General features: G+C 39.1%; 2 protein-coding genes across 2 annotated transcripts in view; one reads left to right on the top strand and one right to left on the bottom strand.

Moving 5' to 3' along the window:
• The window catches only part of NCKAP5 (NCK associated protein 5), a 1007389-nt gene that overhangs the window by 521443 nt on the left and 465381 nt on the right, over positions 1-20565 (bottom strand). The window lies entirely within an intron of this gene.
• On the top strand, positions 18548-19462 carry LOC133050851 (ATPase GET3-like). Its single transcript, XM_061135137.1, has one exon. It carries the CDS (start codon positions 18548-18550, stop codon positions 19460-19462), a length of 915 nt encoding a protein of 304 aa, XP_060991120.1.

Raw genomic sequence — 20565 nt, 5'->3', positions numbered from 1 at the left:
TTGTCCTGGTTGAGTGAACTTCCATCTCAACCACTGGACCAACGGTCATTAAGCCTCTCCCTTTCCATGACCTGTTAGACTGTGGGGGTATAAAATAGATTTAACAGACAGTCTTAAAAAAAAGGAAGAGACAGTCTTTTGCTATTAAGAGCATTATAAAGATCACACATCAAACAACGGGATGGCAGAACATGAGTACCGAGAGCAGAAGCTGGTGAAATTTTTCTGCAAGAGACCAGATGATAAATATTTTAGGCTTTATGAGCCTCACAAGTCTCTGTTGCAACTGTTCGGGTCTGCCCAAGTAGCAAGAAAGTCAGCCAAGACAATAAAAGAATGAATGGGTGTGGATGTGTTCCAACAATCTATTTCCAAAAACATGTGGGGAGGGGGACAGCTCAGCCATAGTTCGCAGACCCTTTATCAAGATTACCAGCTAACATCTCATGAAAGGAATGAATCACAATCATTTCGTTTCCAGGAGGTGGTATTTCTTTTATCCTAAATCTATAAGCTCCCCAGAAGCCACAGGGTTAGGAATGGTCTTATTATTATTGAGGAACAAACACAATTTTATACACTTTTCCCAAACTTAATGAAATTGCAGCCTCTGTCAATAAGCAAGAAGTTAATTTTGTGATTTCCAAAAAAGGACAAACCTCATACTCTGGAAGTCATGTAATATTTGTGTTGATCAGTGTGCGGGGGACAAATCTCCCATCCATTCCTGTGAGGCCATCTCTGTACAAAGCCACCAGCTTTATGTTACACAGTGAATTACATTTTATCATTTGACGACGAGCCATTAGCCAAAGTCTCTTCTTATTCTCATTTAGAAGTAGATATCCACCTCTCCCCGCAAAAAGAATAGTCTATAGTCATTTGCTGCCAGTGTTAGAGATTATTCAAGTTACTTTAAATTGGCAACAATTTACAAAGGACCTACTTCATGTTAAGCTAATCTCAATATTAGATAATTCTGAATACTAGCCATAAAATATGGATAGATAAAAGATTATTTAGTCATACAGATAAATATCTTGTTTTTCTCTAATTCTCCAAGAGGCTATAGGATTTAATGTTGGCAGGATATGACATCTTTAAATGCTTTCTATTATATATTCTCAGATGCAAAAGTAAAATCTTAAGTCTAACACTAAGATCAAACAACTCAGAGTATGCAATAAGACCCTTGAGTGTACAGACTGCAGGTTACGGCAGAAAACTTGTTTTTCCATCTCTCTACCAAAAGTTTTGTATTTACTATGTGCTAAATAAGTTGACTTTCTTCTGTGGTTAATAGTTAAGCCCCCTATTTTATAATGTCTGAGTTGTCTCAGGAGAGAAAGAAAAAGTTTACAGACTGGAATTTGTGTAGCCCTTGGGTCATGCTGTTTTTACCAAAAATTTAACTCCCCAGATTGTGCATTTAGTTCTTATTTTAAAGACTTCAAAACTTCAAACGTCCTTTGTCTGTAATCATTGATTGCTGTTAAACTAAATGTTTTTCAGTCTGTAATCAATACTTCCTTACAAAAATAAACCCAGGCATTGACAAACAGCAACTCTGCAGCACACTGCGGCTTGCCTGAGCAGACAGCATGAAAAACTACTACTTCCCAGAATTTTAAAAGATCGCATTGACTCCAGCACTTATTACAATTTTTACAAGTTTCTTACAGCTGAATCATTCCACTGTAACAAGACTTTATTAAATTAGACAGCTATTGAGTAATAAGCTTTCTGAGAATAACAATTAATGTGCCTTTGGCCTTTATTACTGTTTCAAACTATTGCAAGCACACTGCTCATGTTCCTTTTTACATCTTTGGTGGCAAAGTCGTTAAAGAGCAGTAGCTAGATAAAATGAGGTTACGAAATGTGATGATTTTGTGTATCATCAGACTACTGTAAGTTTTTTAAAAAAGAAATCATCGCACTTTTTGGATCCTAAATGCAAGGCATGCTTTTATGTGGGATTTTAATCCTGCACACTCTAAGATGTACATTCCTGGATTTTGTAAGCACTTGATTTCCAGTTAGTTTCTTTCTCAAAGGATACTCTTTAATGCAACTTCTGGTGAGAATTAAGGTAGATGTGAGGCATGAACAGCCAGCAACACATATAAGATTGCCATCAACATGCACCATGTGTAACTCTCTCCCTCCAAGACTAATTCACTCAAACACCAAATTCCTAAAGCACATAACTGGCAATAAGTATTCAGTGGTCTGGGTAAGAGCTAAATGAAGCTGGGAAGAATAACACCAAGCACTTCCAAGTACAAGAGCACACAAATAAGCACTTCCAATGCACACACCTTAAATTGGTTATGGCATTTGCTTGCCTTCCTGTTTATTAGCAAAAAAAAAAAAAAAAAAAAAAATCCCAAGGAACGACGATTTTAAATCATACGAACCCTGCATGTATTTATCCATGACAAACAGCAACAAAGGCATTTACAATTTTTATTAGCAACCATTGATATTTACTGCCAACAGAGGTGGTTTTGCATTACAGTGAAGCAATTCAGTGAACCAACTCCAAGGTTTTTCAAAACATGCTTTCTCTTTCTTGTTCCAAGATGCCTCAGCTCTTGTTCCTCTATGCCTCAGCTCAAAATTGCCACCAAGTGGACAGACAAACACCAGTCTGACAGCTTACAGCTGCACAGCAAACAGCTGCTTCTGATCTGAGGACCATTGAACAAATCACATCCACCAGCATTTTCTAAATTGCCTACTATGGACAAGGTATTCTCCCAGATGCTACAGATTAAATGCATTTTGATTATGAGGGAGAAGACCAAAGTTCAATTATGACACCACAATTTTCTAGATACATATAAATTATATTTATCTCTTAATATATAAAATTTAATGTATATATATAAATTTATATCTTTATAATCTATAAAGGAAAAAATAATGTATTAATGCTATTGTGCCTGAGAACAAGGGTAATACCCAGCTTGGGAAAAGTTTTCTTACTGCCAGTAACTGTTTAATTGCATGATCAGGAAGCTTCTGAACACATAAAATTGGAGTCACTTCTTAAACCACTGATAGTATTCAAGAGACCAATAAAGTGGAGGTTATGTGGACCCCCTTTTACAATCCTTCACAGAGATACTGTACCAGACCTGATAGTGGTGATGTATTACGCAGTTCACTGTAGGACTATAACCAGGGAAAGGCCGGCACCCAGACGAGAAACATCTGTATTCCCAGCTAGTCAGCTGCCTCTCCTTGCTACGGGTACACCCTGACCTTTCACACTGTTGAGCGCAGCGTACGGGAAACCCCCAAAGGGAAGAGAATCTATAAAGACACTTGATCAACCAATTTATTTCATGAAATATCTAATTTATTCAAATGAGTAATTCTGTTCTATTCAGGCTAACCCTCAGCTTCCAGCATTTATTTTCCACTACAAAACCTATCCTCTCTCTCGGAAGCATGGGCACCAAAGGGAGGAACAGTAACTTTTAATGGGTGCAGTTAGAACTTGAATTTTTTATCTGAAAACCATAAAGCTTTTAAAAATGAATTTGCAAATGTAATTGAGCTTCTAATAGCTGCTACTGATAGTAATTAAAGAAATCTCATTTCCCTAAATTAAACATAATGAAATGTTTTTCAAGATCAAATAAAACTAGAAAATGCCATCAGGATGATAGAATTTGCCTCTGAAAGTGGTGTTCTGGAGTCTGCAGAGAAGCCTCCATTGCCAGCAGAAGCCAACGGCTTGTAGGGTAATAGGTAATGGGGAAGTCATTTCCACTGGATCAAATCAGTTTTTATTGACTGATAACCAATCTGAAAGGCATTATGGTGCTTATGCAAATGTAACAGGCATCCTATAAAGCTCTTTCATTAGAGTCTTTAAAGAGTTTGTTATTTAATTAAATGTCAGCATGTCCTCAGTTCAACTTGAACATTTTCAAACTTAATGTTTAATTTTCTCTTTTACTTTTGCCTCTTCTTAAAGTGAAAAGGGCACTTGGGACCCATCAGCGACCACCTCACCCTGGTCCTGTTAAGAAGCAGAGAAGCACTTCAGTTGCTCAGAAGTGATCATTACCTCCCCATTTCTTAATGGTCCCCAAGAGGGAAAAAATATCCAGACTTTTCTTCTGTATTTCAGCAGTTTATCATCCTGGTGGTCAAGAAGTTTTTTTCCCCTTATGATAGATCAAAATATTTTGTGTTTTAGTTTCATTCCTTGTCGTATCGGTTGGACTTCTACCAGTCCAAGAAAGTCTCACAGCTCTTCATAAAAAGGTCTTATTTCTGAAGGAAACAATCAGGTCAGCCTTCAGTCTTCTATTAGTAGTCACATCACTTCTCATACTAGGACAAGCGTTTATCTTCACACTTATGTATGGTATGAACAATGATGTATTCTTGTGGCTTGTTACCAGCTTTTTTTAAACTATCATTTTTGCCACCCTTCTCTGGTATTCTCACATGTCCTTTAAAAATGATTCTCAAAATCAGATACAAAACGGTACTAAGAGTTAGGTAACAAACCACTGATAAATGTTACTAAACCCCAGTGCTCTATGCTGTCCCCCCACTACACCCCCACAACACACATACAAACAGTCCTTCTCCACTGAAAGCCCCTCATTCACCTGCTGAAGAACCCATAGCAATTGTTCAACAAATAGCTATCTTTAACCAACTAATGATTTTTTATTCAAACCTATAAAAGGTGGTCAGCAGCATGTCTCATTAGGGAACTGAAAATTAAAAGAGCAGTGAGATATCACTATACACCTTTTAGAAAGGCTAAAATCTAAAACAGTGATAACAACAAATGCTGAAGAGCAAGAAGAATTAACATTCAATGCTGGTGCCAACTCAGAATGGTACAACCAGTTCAGAAGACAGCATAGCAGTATCTTACAAACCTGAACATATGGTTCCATATATAACCCAGCAATCATAGTCTCTGGTTTTCATCAAAAATAAGTTCAAAAGTTATGCCTACAAAAAACCTGCACATGAATATTATAGCAAATTTTGGGGGCTCAGGGCAATATGCTCCTAAAATATGCCAAATATACTCATTATTTTTGAATTACAATAATTTACTCAAACTGGCCAATGCCAAGAAAAACACTCTGACTCCCTTCTTTCCTCCTGAAAGTGAGAAATAAGTCTCCCATGTGAAGAGAAATAAATCTCCCTATACCAGAAGGACAGGAAGCATCCCCATCACCAGAGTTGGGGGACTCAAGGATAAGAAAGTTATATAAACAAGCTCTGTTATTTCTTTATTAGCATGCCATCCCAAGCACAAGCCCTTTTGCCTTGTTAAACCTTCACAAGTAATTGCTTGTCGAAAGAGAAGGTAATTGTTTCTTTGTCTCAAAATAATATAAATGATATATAAACAGTCTTATAAACAAAACATTATACAAACAAAGCCTGCTCTGGTCACTTTGGAGATCCCATTTCTAGGACATTTTCATACGTATGAATTAAATTTTTAAAAATTTCAAGTGAAAGTGTTAGCTGCTCAGTTCTGCCTGACTCTCTGTGACCCTGTGGACTGTAGCCCTCCCAGCTCCTCTTTCCATGGGATTCTCCAGGCAAGAACACTGGAGTAGGTTGTCATTTCCTACTCCAGGGGATCTTCCCAACCCAGGGATCAAACGTGGGTCTCCCACACTGCAGGTAGATTCTTTACCATCTGAACCACCAGACAGCCTTGTAAACAAAACACTATATAAACAAAGCCTGCTTTGGTCACCTTGGAGATCCCATTTCTATGACACTTTCATATGTATGAACTAAATTTTTAAAAATTATTTACTTGTTTGGCTGCATTGAGTATTAGTTGCAATACTTAGGATCTTTTAAGTTGCAGCATGTGGGATCTAGTTCCCTGGCCAAGGATCAAACCTGGGTCCCCAGCATTGGGACTGCAGAGTCTTTCTTAGCCACTGGACCAGGAGGAAAGTCCTTTCAGGTTTTTTTTTTTTTTCTCTCCTGTAATATGTCAATGGCAATTTAAGTACTAGACCAACCAAAAGAACTAAATGGATTAGGGGGAGAATTTTTCCTCTCCCCAACAGCTGTCATGGACTGCAAGATACTCGCTGGATCTCACTTGCCTGTCCACTCCCACCTTGAGGCACAGATATCCTGGGATCTCTCCTCATGAAAGCCAGGGACAGGTGAGACTACTTGTCAGCCTCCCAGATCTCTGGCTGCAGGATCTGATGGAAATAAAAGTAGTGAAAGTCTTTTTTCTTTCTAAATTTAGATTATCAGGAGAAAACGTGTGTGGAACGAGCTTCCTAGACATAGCAGCTCTGGTAAATTTGGTATTAAGTACTGATTCTTTCCCTCCCAAAGATGATCACTGTTTTTGTTTTCGTCTTTTCCATCATTTGTCATAAGGAAGGAAAACCATAGGGCAAGATGCAGGCAAAACCCCTATAAGCCTGCTACTCAAGCTGGCCTCACAGACTGTTAAATTAATGGTTCTCACCAGATCAGCAAACTCTATCATGGGTCCTCTATGTAAAAACTGAAGGAGAATTTTCTTTTTGGCTTGTTCTATGTCTTGAGATCTTGGCTTTATGACCAGTGAGAATATTCCCTCTGGTCTCTGCCATCCAGAAGGTACCCTTACTGCGGTGCCTCTCATGACCAGTCAACTAAAACGAAGTTCTGCAGCACAGAGTCACAAACCACACTCTCTTTGTCCGCTTGTGTCAACTCTCAGGTGAAACTGTCATAAAGGGTGTCAGTTCATAAAGGGGCATTTGTCGTTTCAACTTCTGTTGCCTTTTTAGTGCTGCGAAGATGCCATTCCAATTGTGCCTGCCTGATGGCACACAGCAGGTCTATGACTGGACGCATCCCACAGTCCTGGAGAACCCAGAGATACCATCTCATGTCACCTTTCTTACCACCCAGAGCCACGGAAGGCTCTAACTTTCTTAGACTAAGTTGGAAGTAAATTTTTTAGCTCTTTTAAGGGCTGCATACTCTTCTGTGAGATTTCTGTTTCATCTTGGGTTAATTCATGCAAAGGCTTATTGGTTAGAGTCACTATTTGAGATTAATATAAGATCCTACTTATCAACTGCCAGACAACAAATCCTTCAAGTTGGCTGCACTTAAGAGAAAAAAAAAAAATTAGAGAGCTCTCATTTTAAAAACAAATCAAAACATGATAAAACAAACAAAACATAGAAAGTGTTTTAGGGACTTTAGGGATGCCCTAAAAAGATAAGAGAAATTGGACTTAAAAAAAATCCATTGTAAGTTCTCCTTCTTAAAAAAAGCATCCCATGTCCTCAACTCCCCAGGTCCTCCTATAAACAATCAGGAAATGGATCACCTGGAAACCAATATTCAAGGCCTAACAGAAGCAACCATCTTTGTCTTGCAAATTGCTATAAAACCAGAAATATAAATCTAGAAGCAAGTCAAGGCCTACCTATCATTACGATCCCCAAACATTGTCTGTTTCTTTCAAAATGCTTGTAGATATTATAAAAGATCAAGATATCAGAAACAAAAGGATCCTGTACTTAAGGGGGAAAGAAAAAAAAAACAAACTATATAGTGACTACCCTAAGGCTTCTGGTGCGTGCATGCCAAGTCTCTTCAGGCATGTCTGAATCTCTGTGACCCCATGGACTCTTCTGTTATGGAATTCTCCAGGCAAGAATACTAGAGTGGGTTGCCATTTCCTGCTCCAGGGTATCTTTCCGACCCAGGGATCTAACCTGTGTCTCTTATGTCTCTTGCCTTGGCAGGCAGGTTCTTTACCTCTAGCACCACCAAGGAAGTCCAAGACTTCTGGTAATAAGACAAATATACTCTAAAACTCTTATGAAAAAAAGGACATTTTCAATCTTTATCCCTTGAACATGTAAATCTTACCATGTCTTTGAAATGTAAATACTCCAGGAGATAACTGAGACAAACTTGAAACTAAAAGAACAAAACAAAACAAAACAGGAAAGAAGCCTTTTGAAATAACAACTAAGAAAGCTCTCTTGTCCGAACTCTAAACAACAGCCACCATAACAGCGTTTGTCAAGAGCAAATACAAATCTTAAAAGTCCTCACCATAAGCAGCAGAAGACTTTAGCCATCTGAGCAAATAAACAATTCTTTCCAACTGTTGTTTATATTCTGTATTGTACCAGATTCATAGGTAAAGTTTCAAAATGAAGGCAAAGAGACCTCTGTTTATGTCTGTATCTATGCCTATGTATGTACATTAAATGATATTTTTCTACCTTCAGATGGCATTACCAAAGTTAATTTGTAAAAGAGTTCAATTTAATCGCTTAAAAACAAGCAGATGTTTATACAAATTCAAATATAATGGAAACTAAGCCAAGTACTTGTCATGTTTATGTGATCTGGGAAAAATTTTTTGTAAATAAAGTCTAACTTAAGTTTTTTGGTTTAGTTAAAACAGACAAGTTCTTACAATTACCAACATTAGGTATAATACTTTTATTCTACCTGGTTTTACTAAAAGTCAAGACAGTCTATGTTATTTCTGTTACAAAATGTGTTAGCAAGAAAATCAGTGTGAGATAATGACTCATTTTGTCTAATGTTTCATAAAGTTTTTGTAAGTAATCTAAGTATAACTGTTGAGAACAATAATTAAATAGATGCAAATAGATAAAAAGGTTTTAAATCAATTTTTAACAGCAAATATGTTATGATATGTGTTCTTAAATGCTATCTTCTAAATTCCTTTTGGTACTTTAAAACCTTAGAGTTTTGCTAAGTTAAATTAAATGATGAAAACTCACTGAATATCTGGATTTCCAAATAAGATAAAACACCAAAACATTAATTTCTAAACAAATTTACATTTACTTGTGTTTAACCTCTTACTTCACAGGAAATAAAGATGTTTGGATTTATTTGCAAATATGCCTTGTGCCAGTTTAAATTATTATGCTATGAGGAAATGTATGTTTATAAAAATTATAAAATGTGTTCAAAAGTTAAAAGAATGCAGGCATAGCAGGCAGTTTACAATCAGACACTTCCTAGTTGCCACTAAAAATTAAAGCTTTTAATTAATATCTGTGATTAAGGTCACCAGAATTAATAAGGGCAATAATTCTGTGTGCATGAAAAGAAAAATGTACTTCTGGATAAGGTATGAAACATGAATTACATTTTGTTGATGGAAAAGAAAATTCTTTGTCCTAAAGTAAAATGATTTCCAGAATAAAAAAGGAAAACACAGGACAAAAGCTGAGTTAAAAAGTTTTTGAAAGTTTATGGAATGTAATTTTATATGTGCTCAAGCTAGATAAGATTGAATTAATTTCAAAAGCAGACAAAAAGATTTGTTTGAAAAACAAACTTTACTTTCAGTAGTGTACTTGTATAAAGCTGAATCTACTAAAAGGACAAATTTTGATCAGCCCTTCTCCTGAAAACAGGTTTTAAAAGATGTTCTTTACTTTAAAAATAATCAGCCTAAAACTTTGTTTCTTACCAAAATTATTTCCGTGCCTTCATGCTGTTTCTATCAGGTGTTGGATTTAAAAAAAAACTGTGACTCCTTGCAATTAAAAAACAAGAACAACTAAGTTTTACTTACATCTATTCAGTGTTCTGTATTTGCCTGTGAAGTCTTTAATTTTCACTTTAGTTAAATGGATAACCATGTATTGTTTCACAGTGACCTATGATCGTATTTCACCAAGTATTTTAAAATCTTATGATAATTTTGTCAAACTTCCCCAAAAATCAAGTTCTATGTGAAATCTTACTGACTTGGAAATGACCTTTGAGTTTTCCAGAGGGCCTATGAATATTACAAAAGATTTGTTTTCTCTCCTTATGAAATTGAAATATTAAACTAATTAGGCTAATTTGGTATATTAAATTATATGGGAAGCACTGTTAAGTAAGTGATGATAAAGCTTACTAGGTTGTACTGTGTGGGTAAATGTTATTAATATAACTTTTAAAAATCATATGAAATTTAAAAAATTCTAGTAAGTCCTGGTATAAGTTTATTACTTGTAATTCTAGTTATTATCATAAATGTTTGTCACAGAAATAACCAGATTTCCTTGCCAATTGCATTGGAATGAAGCCTCACCAAGATCTTTAACCACAGCCATTTGAAAGTCTTCTATCATTTAACAAGTTATTGTTTTGCTCAGACACTTTTACAAAAGCCTCTGGCAAATGTATTTCATCTTTAGAGAAGTTCATGGAAAGGAACCTAACAAGTTCTCAGTTGGTAAAGAATCCACCTACCCATGCCTGCCAAGGGGCTTCCCTTCATAGCTCAGCTGGTAAAGAATCCGCCTGCAAAGCAGGAGACCCTGGTTTGATTCCTGGGTCGGGAAGATCCACTGGAGAAGGGATAGGCTACCCGCTCCAGTATTCTTGGGCTTCCCTTGTGGCTCAGCTGGTAAAGAATCTGCCTGCAATGCAGGAGACCTGGGTTCAATCACTGGGTTGGGAAGATTCCCCTGGAGAAGGGAAAGGCTACCCGCTCCAATATTCTGGCCTGGAGAATTCCATGGAATTCCACAGGGTCGCAAAGAGTCGGACACAACTGAGCAACCTTCACTTTAACTAAAATACAAGTTTCTGATAACTTTAAAATTTATACCACTGAACTAAAATTTACAGATCCTTAATGGAGAAATTGACAGCTTCATAAAACTTCTAACAAAAGATCAAGCAGAACAAGAATAATTACATGGGGCTCAATGAACTGCTGGGGATAATTATAACTTTTAATTACTTTTTATTTAAAATATTGCTGATTCTTTAATTTTTGTTTTTCAGATATTAGAAAACCTTTCCTCTTAAGCTAACTATCACTTAGAGAAAATTTTTAAATGATACTTTGTAAGCAGAATTGAAATATTTTTCTCCTTACCCAATCCTTTCAGAGTTTGAAATTCTTAGTGAGTATTCTTAACTTCTTGATAATATAGTTATTTGCATAAGTTCAATAAGAATTTTCTCTCCTTATAATAGGACATGATTGGAAACACTGATTATGTTACCAAAACTTTGGTTGGAATGTCATTTTTGAGAGAGACACATATAGACTCATGACCTGACAGCTTTAAAAAATCCATAATGCCCCACCCCAAAATTGCACTGGTACCTTGCTTATAGGACTCCCAGCAACTTTACTGATGAATAAGAAAAGTTACTTCCTGGCAGGTCCAGGAACCTTAAGATATTCTGAGTATCTTAAAAAAGAGAAGAATCTACCCAAATCTATAGGTATTGCAGGCAGAGTCTGATGGCAAATGTCCAGCATAGTTTTTCAGCTTTGAGAGGCTACTAAAAGCTTAATCTGGAGATTCCCTATTAAACAATCCAGCAAAGCAGATGAACGATCAATCACTATTACTGCTATACTTATGTAAATAACCAGGCCACATTTACAGAATCTATTTATTTGCAAGCAAAGTAGTCTAACTTTGGAGATCTTTGGCAAAAATCATTTTCAGAGAGAAAAATTATATTTCAATAACACCCTTGTGACTGTTAGATTCTTATCCTTTTCCACACTGATCCCTGCCCTGGGGGGCTACACTGTCTGGTCCTCATGAATAGGTTTTGTACTCTGGCTTCCTGTCAGGTCTGGCCCAGCAAGAAATCAGGAGGAAGCAGGGAGGGAGGTGGATTCATTTACATAACTAAACTGTTTGTGTTTAGAGAACATCAAAATCACACAGAACAGGGCTTGTTAACACCCAGATTGTTAACAATGTTAACACTGTTAGCATATCTGATTCAGGCGGGCTGGGATGGGGCCTGAGAACATACATTTATAAACAGGCTCCCAGGAGATGCTGCTGCTGCTGCTCAGAGTACCACTTTGAGAACGGCTGCCAAGCTCCCTCCCTGAAATGGAACTTCTGAATGCTTCTAACGTCCTTCCACTAACAGTGACTGCTCCTCTCAAAGTAACTCATTCTACACGACTGTGATGGTTAATTTTTTTGTGTCAACTTGACTAGGCCTTAGTATCCAGATATTTGGTCAAGCATTATCTGAGATATTGCTGTGAAGGTATATTTTTGATGAAATTAATAGTTAAGTCAGTGGACTCTTGAGTAAAGCAAACTATCCCCCATAATGTGGGTGGGCCTCATCCAATCACTTGAAGACCTTATTAGAAAACCTTATTAGTAACCTTCCCCGAGGGCTTCGCTGGTGCCTCAGACAGTAAAGAACCTGCCTACAATGCAGGAGACCTGAGTTTGATCCCTGGGTTGGGAAGATCCCCTGAAGAAGGGGATGGCAACTCACTCCGCTATTCTTGCCTGGGGAATTCCATGGACAGAAGAGCCTGGCTGGCCACACAGTCCATGGGATCGCAAAGAGTCAGACACAAGTAACACTTTCACACTTTTCAGCCTCCCCAGAAGAAGGAGGCATTCTGCCAGTAAAATGCCCTTGGACTTAGACCACAGCTTTCCCATGGATCTCCAGTCTGCCAACCTACCTGCACATTTTGTACTTGATAAGCCTCCAAAATCATGTGAGTCAATTCCTTAAAATAAATCTCTCCACAGACAGCCATGTAGATAGACATGGAGAGGTAGATAGATTCATGCATGCACGTGCACACACACACACACACACACACACACACACACACACACATCCTGTTAACTCTCGTTCTCTGGAGAACTCTGACTAATACAAGGACCTAGTTCCCTCTAGGTTCTAGGAACTGTTCCCTGCACGGGAATGTATGTCCTACATGTTTCTTCAGACAAGCTGATAACACTGATGGCTTAAAGTCTCTGGTACATGCACTGTCTCTGTGGCATCCTTATTTCCACACTTTTGGAAAAAGTCCCTATGTAATGAACCCTTCTTGAATTACTCTATTTCAAATGTGTCCTCTGTTTTCTGTTGGGATAGCAACCAGTATAACGCATCCTAAATTCCATGAGTGGAAAAGTCAACTCACCTTCTTTCTTTCTAAGCCTGCGGCTCCTTGCTGTGCTTCCCCCCAGGCACCTAGATTTGTAAGCTCAGTATCACTTTCTGACTTTATGGAATTGTTGGTTCAACTTTCTGGGTGCTCTACAGTTCTGGAAGCCTCTTAGCAAGTAGCATGTCATTTTGGGTTTTTGGATCAGTGGAGTCGAACACAGCATGTACTGGGCATCTTCCAAATGTTCCCAAACTATGTGTTAAAAAAAAATGAATACATTAAAATTCTATAAATCCTTATAGATTGCATATGCCTATCATATACACTGCTTCCAGACTCCAAATCTCAGTTTCTTTCAGGAACACTTTGCTCCAATAAGCAAAGATTCACCATTAACATGTTGGGTATTGGTCCTTCTTCCACAATTATATCTGTGTCTATCATTTCTCCATTCTCATTTCCACAACTCTGCTTCATGATTCTGTTATTTATGACCCAAATAATTAAACTAACTTTTAAGTTGATTCCTTGCCTCCAGTCTCCCTTTCCACTTTACATCTTAAATATCTGATCATAACTTTTTCTTCCTAGCGTGATGGCATCCTATTAGCAAACTAACATGACACAAACTTCTTAGTTATTACATGCAAGATTCTTCACAAGCTGGTCCCATGCTAATTCTCATATCAGTCTTACCAATTTTTTAACCTAATGTTCTACTCCAAGTGCTGCTTACCTGTATTTTGTACACATTCTGAGCATCTCCAGCTCTGTGTCATACCATATCCTTTGCTTTAAACCGTTGGCTATTCATTTTCACATGCATCTGCTAAAACCCAGTTACAAGCCTGTTACTGGAGCTTCCCAGGTGGCACAGTGGTAAAGACTCCTCCTGCCAATGCAGGAGACACAGGAGACGCAGGTTCGATTCTTGGGTTGGGAAGACCCTTTGGAGTAGGAAATGACAACCCACTCCAATATTCTTGCCTGGGAAATCTCACGGACAGAGGAGCCTAACAGGCTACAGTCCATGGGATCACAAAGAGTCACACACGGCTGAGCATGCACACACACACACATCTTGTTACTGTCACTATGCCACCTACACTGACCTTTCATTTCCTCAAACACTTTTAGTTGTGCCTACATTTCACATTTGAAATCTACTAACATCATATGATCCAACAATCCCACTCCTGGGCATATATCCAGATAAAACCAAGATCTGAAAGCATACATGCACATGAATGTTCATTACAGCACTATTTACAGTAGCCAAGACAAGAAAGCACCCTCAGTTCAGTTCAGTCGCCCAGTCTTGTCCAACTCTTCATGACCCCATGGACCACTGCACGCCAGGCCTCCCTGTCCATCACCAACTCCCGGAGTCTACTCAAACTCATCTCCACTGAGACAGTGATGCCATCCGACAATCTCATCCTCTGTCGTCCCCTTCTCCTCCTGCCTTCTATCTTTCCCAGTATCAGGGTCTTTTCCAATGAGTCAGCTTTTTAAATCAGGAGGCCAAAGTCTTGGAGTTTCAGCTTCAATATCAGTACTTGCAATGAACACTAAGGACTGATCTTTAGGATGGACTGATTGGATCTCCTTGCAGTCCAAGGGACTCTCAAGAGTCTTCTCCAACACCACAGTTCAAAAGCATCAATTCAATAGCACTCAGATTTCCTAAAAGTCCAACTTTCCCATCCATACATGACTACTGGAAAAACCATAGCCTTGACGAGACGGACCTTTGTTGACAAAGTAATGTCTCTGCTTTTTAATATGCTGTCTAGGTTGGTCATAACTTTCCTATCAAGGAGTAAGTGTCTTTTAATTTCATGGCTAAAGTCACCATCTGCAGTCATCTGGAGCACCAAAGAATAAAGTCAGCCACTATTCCCACTGTTTCCCCATCTATTTGCCATGAAGTGATGGGACCATATTCCATGATTTTTGTTTTCTGAATGTTGAGTTTTAAGCCAACTTTTTCACTCTCCTCTTTCACTTTCATCAGAAGGCTCTTTAGTTCTTCTTCACTTTCTGCCATAAGGGTGGTGTCATCTCCATATCTGAGGTTATTGATATTTCTCCCAGCAATCTTGATTCCAGCTTACACTTCATCCAGCCCAGCATTTCTCATGATGTACTCTACAAATAAGTTAAATAAGCAGGGTGACGATATACAGCCTTGATGTACTCCTTTACCTATTTGAAACCAGTCTGTTGTTCGTGTCCAGTTCTAACTGTTGCTTCCTGACCTGCATATAGGTTTCTCAAGAGGCAGGTCAGGTGGGCTGGTATTCCCATCTCTTTCAGAATTTTCCACAGTTTATTGTGATCCACACAGTCAAAGACTTTGGCATAGTGAATAAAGCAGAAGTAGATGTTTTTCTGGAACTCTCTTGCTTTTTCAATGATCCAGCACATGTTGGCAATTTGATTTCTGGTTTCTCTGCCTTTTCTAAAACCAGCTTGTACATCTAGAAGTTCACAGTTCACATATTGCTGAAGCCTGGATTGGAGAATTTTGAGCATTACTTTACTAACATATGAGATGAGTGCAATTGTGTGGTAGTTTGAGCATTCTTTGGCAGTGCCTTTCTTTGGGACTGCAATGAAAACTGACCTTTTCCAGTCCTGTGGCCACTGCTGAGTTTTCCAAATTTGCTGGTATATTGAGTGCAGCACTTTCAAAACATCATCTTTTAGGATTTGAAATAGTTCAACTGGAATTCCATCACCTCCACTCAATTTGTTCATAGTGATGCTTCCTAAGGCCCACTTGACTTCACATTCCAGGATGTCTGGCTCTAGGTGAGAGATCACACCATCATGATTATCTGGGTCATGAAGATCTTTTTTGTACAGTTCTTCAATGTATTCTTGCCACCTCTTCTTGATATGTTCTGTTTCTGTTATGTCCGTACCATTTCTGTCCTTGATTGAGCCCATCTTTGCATGAAATTTTCCCTTGGTATCTCTAATTTTCTTAAAGAGATCTCTAGTCTTTCCCATTCTATTGTTTTCCTCTATTTATTTGCATTGATCACTGAGGAAGGCTTTCTTATCTCTCCTTGCTACTCTTTGGAACTCTACATTCAAATATGTATACCTTTTCTTTTCTCCTTTGCTTTTCGCTTCTTTTCTTTGCACAGCTATTTGTAAGGCCTCCTCAGACAGCCATTTTGCTTTTTTGCATTTCTTTTTCTTGGGGATGGTCTTGATCCCTGACTCCTATACAATGTCACGAACCTCTGTCCATAGTTCATCAGGCACTCTGTCTATCAGATCTAGTCCCTTAAATCCATTTCTCACTTCCACTGTATAATCATAAGGGATTTGATTTAGGTCATACCTGAATGGTCTAGTGGTTTTCCCTACTTTCTTCAATTTAAGTCTGAATTCGGTAATAAGGAGTTCATGATCTGAGCCACAGTCAGTTCCCAGTCTTATTTTTGCTGACTATATAGAGCTTCTCCATCTTTCACTACAAAGAATATAATCAATCTGATTTTGGTGTTGGCCTTCGGGTAATGTCCATGTGGAAAGCACCCTAAATGTCCATAAACAGATGAATGGATAAAAGAGATGTGGTGCATATATACAATGAAGTATTACTAAGCCATGAAAAAGAATGAAATAATGCCATTTGAAGCAAAATGGAAGGACCTAAAGCTTATCATACTGTGTGAAATCAGTCAGAAAAAGACAAATATCATATGATATCACTTAGATGTGGAATCTAAAATAAATGATACAAATGAACTTACTTATATCACAGAAACAGATCTATAAACTTAGAAAGCAAACTTACCATTACCAAGGGGGAAAGGTGGGGGAAGGATAAGGATTTTGAATTAATATAAAATATGCTATTATATATAAAATAGATATTTAAAAAGGACCTACTGCATCAAAAAGAGAACTCTGCCCAACACTCCATAATAATCTACATGGGAAAAGAATCTGAGAAAAATTGATATATTCACACATACAACTGAACCATTTTGCTATAAACTTGAAACTAATTCAACATTGTAAATCAACCAAACTCCAATATAAAATAAATATTTATAAAAAGTAAGTATGTATGTCTCAACTCTCAAATTAGGCTGTAGGTAACCAAAGGGCCCATCCAATGGTGTTCTACTTCCTTATATCCACCAAACCTCAACCAGAGTCATTGTCATAGCACAGGAATAGCACTCAACACATCCTTCTTCAATGTGTTTCCTCATTGCTGGTGAAAAACTACGCTTCTAAAGAACCTGTACTGACCATGCTCCTACTTTGAGGCAATAATAACATACAGGAAAGAACTCCCATCTGCCTGTGTTTTACAGAAAGAAGAAGACTCTACATGTAGCTAATTTTATTGAGTGTTTGTTTTGAAAAGAGCAACTACAGTGTATGCTTTGATTCCTGGTTTTCACACTTTTTTAAAGAGGCTTTTCAAGATGTACTTCCAGAGACTATAACTCAAAAGATGCAAATGTGGTCCAGGAATTTCCTTATTATAGAGGACTTTTAGCTATTCAAAATGCGTGGTTTTGTATTTGACCCTCACTTTGACAAACACTAGAATAGTGTACAAAAGAAGAAAATGCATGGAAAAGAAACAGATTTCATGCTATTGATGGAGCAGTTGTATAAAACACTATTAAACAGGTCCTATTAACAGAAAGTTTTATTGGATTAATTTTTTCATTAAAAAATCCACATAATACAATGAATGAAGGTATTCGACAACTGAGAAGATGATTCTCTGTTTGCCTTATAAATCCCCTCATATAACGAAGGTAAACTAGCTAATTGTTAACCTCACAAGCACTGATGGGTACTAACATGGTTGCTATATGACATAAAACATTTCATGCAATGCAACTAAAGGGTGGGTGCTTCTAAATGAAAGAGGCCACAGGTATCCAGAGAGGAGTATTGATACCTATACATATGAAGCTGGGCAAAAATCAGACAATTATCCTTCAGAAAATTCATAACGTTCCATTTCTCCTTTCTGTTTGCTCTCAGTTTGGGAGGCTTTCATTGGAACCTATTTGAAGCAAGTGTTGAATATATTTGCTATCATTGTGTTCTTTGATCTCAGTATACTGGATTCAGCTATAGAAACAGGCAATGTGGGTAAATAGGAAGAAAACACACTGCTACCTGCAGATAATATTTTTCTGGGCTGTGAGCAGAAATCCAAGATGATTACCAATTTTGCTCAATTTAATTTAAAGAACATGAATAGAAACAGACACTTCAATCTTCAGAATGGAAGTTTTACCTTCTGAACTCACTTTGAATTTTGAGTTAAGAAAATTCAAAGTACTGCATTGATGAAAGTGAAAGAGGAGAGTGAAAAAGTTAGCTTAAAGCTCAACATTCAGAAAACTAAGATCATGGCATCCGACCCCATCACTTCATGGCAAATAGATGGGGAAACAGTGGAAACAGTGGCTGACTTTATTTTGGGGGGCTCCAAAATCACTGCAGATGATGACTGCAGCCATGAAATTAAAAGACACATACTCCTTGGAAGGAAAGTTATGACCAACCTAGATAGCATATTAAAAAGCAGAGACATGAGCCGGTTCCAAGATGGCGGCAGGGGTGGCCGGGTTGGGGGTTGAGGCAGAGGAGTGCGAGGATGCCCCTGATGTGGAGCCACTGGAGCCCATGCTTAGCAACATCATCGAGCAGCGCAGTCTTAAGTGGATCTCCATCGGAGGCAAAGGTGGCGTTGGCAAGACAACCTGCAGCTGCAGCCTAGCAGTCCAGCTGTCCAAGGGGCGGGTGAGTGTTCTGATCATCTCCACTGACCCAGCCCACAACATCTCCAATGCATTTGACCAGAAGTTCTCCAAGGTGCCTACCAAAGTCAAAGGCTATGACAACCTCTCTGCCATGGAGATTGACCCCAGCCTGGGCATGGCAGAGCTGCCAGACGAGTTCTTTGAAGAGGACAACATGCTGAGCATGGGCAAAAAGATGATGCAAGAAGCTATGAGCACATTCCCAGGCATCGATGAGGCCATGAGCTCCGCAGAGGTGATGAGGCTGGTAAAGGGCATGAACTTCTCCGTGGTGGTGTTCGACACCGCGCCCACACTGCTCAACTTCCCCACCATCGTTGAGCGGGGGCTTGGCCTCCTCATGCAGATCAAGAACCAGATCAGCCCCTTCATCTCACAGATGTGCAACATGCTGGGCCTCAGCGACATGAACACAGACCAGCTGGCCTCCAAGCTGGAGGAGACATTGCCTGTCATCCACTCCGTCATCGAGCAGTTCAAGGACCCTGAGCAAACAACCTTCATCTGTGTGTGCATCGCAGAGTTCCTGTCCCTGTATGAAACTGAACGGCTGATCCAGGAGCTGGCCAAGTGCAAAACTGACACGCACAACATCATCGTCAACCAGCTCGTCTTCCCTGATCCCGAGAAGCCCTGCAAGATGTGTGAGGCCTGCCACAAGATCCAAGCCAAGTACCTGGACCAGATGGAGGACCTATAGAAGACTTCCACATTGTGAAGCTGCCGCTGCTGCCCCATGAGGTTTGGGGAGCAGACAAGGTCAACACCTTCTCGGCTCTCCTCCTGGAGTCCTACAGGACCCCCAGCGCGCAGTAGCACCTCCACCAGCCCCAGCTGCCATTTCACACCCACCTACCACCCTCCGGGGCAGAGTTTGCACAAAGTTCCCCCCCCCCCAATACAGGGGAACCACTTGGGGGATGGGAGGCAGGGAGGAAGTCTTTTTCCCATGGTGGGGCTGGGGGAGTGATGGCTGTCCGCTCACCTCTCCCCACCTCTCCTCCCTTAATAAAATGATCTTAAACTTCAAAAAAAGAAAATAAAAAGCAGAGACATTACTTTGTCAACAAAGGTCCATCTAGTCAAGGCTATGGTTTTTTCAGTGGTCATGTATGGATTTGAGAGTTGGACTAGAAAGAAAGCTGAGCACAGAAGAATTGATGCTTTTGAACTGTGGTGTTGGAGAAGACTCTTGAGAGTCCCTTGGACTGCAAGGAGATCCAACCAGTCCATCCTAAAGGAGATCAGTCCCGGGTGTTCACTGGAAGGACTGATGTTGAAACTGAAACTCCAATACCTTGGCCACCTGATGCGGAGAGCTGACTCATCGGAAAGGACCCTGATGCTGGGAGGGACTGGGGACAGGAGGAGAAGGGGACAACAGAGGATGAGATGGTTGGATGGCATCACTGACTCGATGGACATGAGTTTGAGTAAAGTCCGGGAGTTGGTGATGGACAGGGATACCTGGCATGCTGCAGTTCACGGGGTCACAAAGAGTCGACATGACTGAGCAACTGAACTGAACTGAAAGTGCTGTATTCATTCATTTGCTCATTCAAAACATATCACTGAGATTTTGTGCCAGACATGTAAATAAGGGGCCACCTACCACAGTAGCATCCAGGTGTCCTATTCACATCTCTGAAGAAGAGTTTCTCTAATCTCCATTTCCCCAACAACCTCTATTACCTCATTTCTAGGTTAGTTCTACCACTTGCTTGTCTGTATACCTTCAGTATTTGGGATCTCAATCCACCTCATATTCAATCAACAAAATAGTCTTGCCAAATATCATTTAGA

This window comes from Dama dama, chromosome 33 (assembly GCF_033118175.1).
Source record: "Dama dama isolate Ldn47 chromosome 33, ASM3311817v1, whole genome shotgun sequence".
NCBI lineage: Eukaryota > Metazoa > Chordata > Mammalia > Artiodactyla > Cervidae > Dama > Dama dama.
This window is presented reverse-complemented; position numbering and strand designations above follow the sequence as displayed.

Bases quoted from the DNA above. Each gene is read 5' to 3' on its own strand.
- LOC133050851 (XM_061135137.1), top strand. From the start codon at position 18,548: ATGGCGGCAGGGGTGGCCGGGTTGGGGGTTGAGGCAGAGGAGTGCGAG.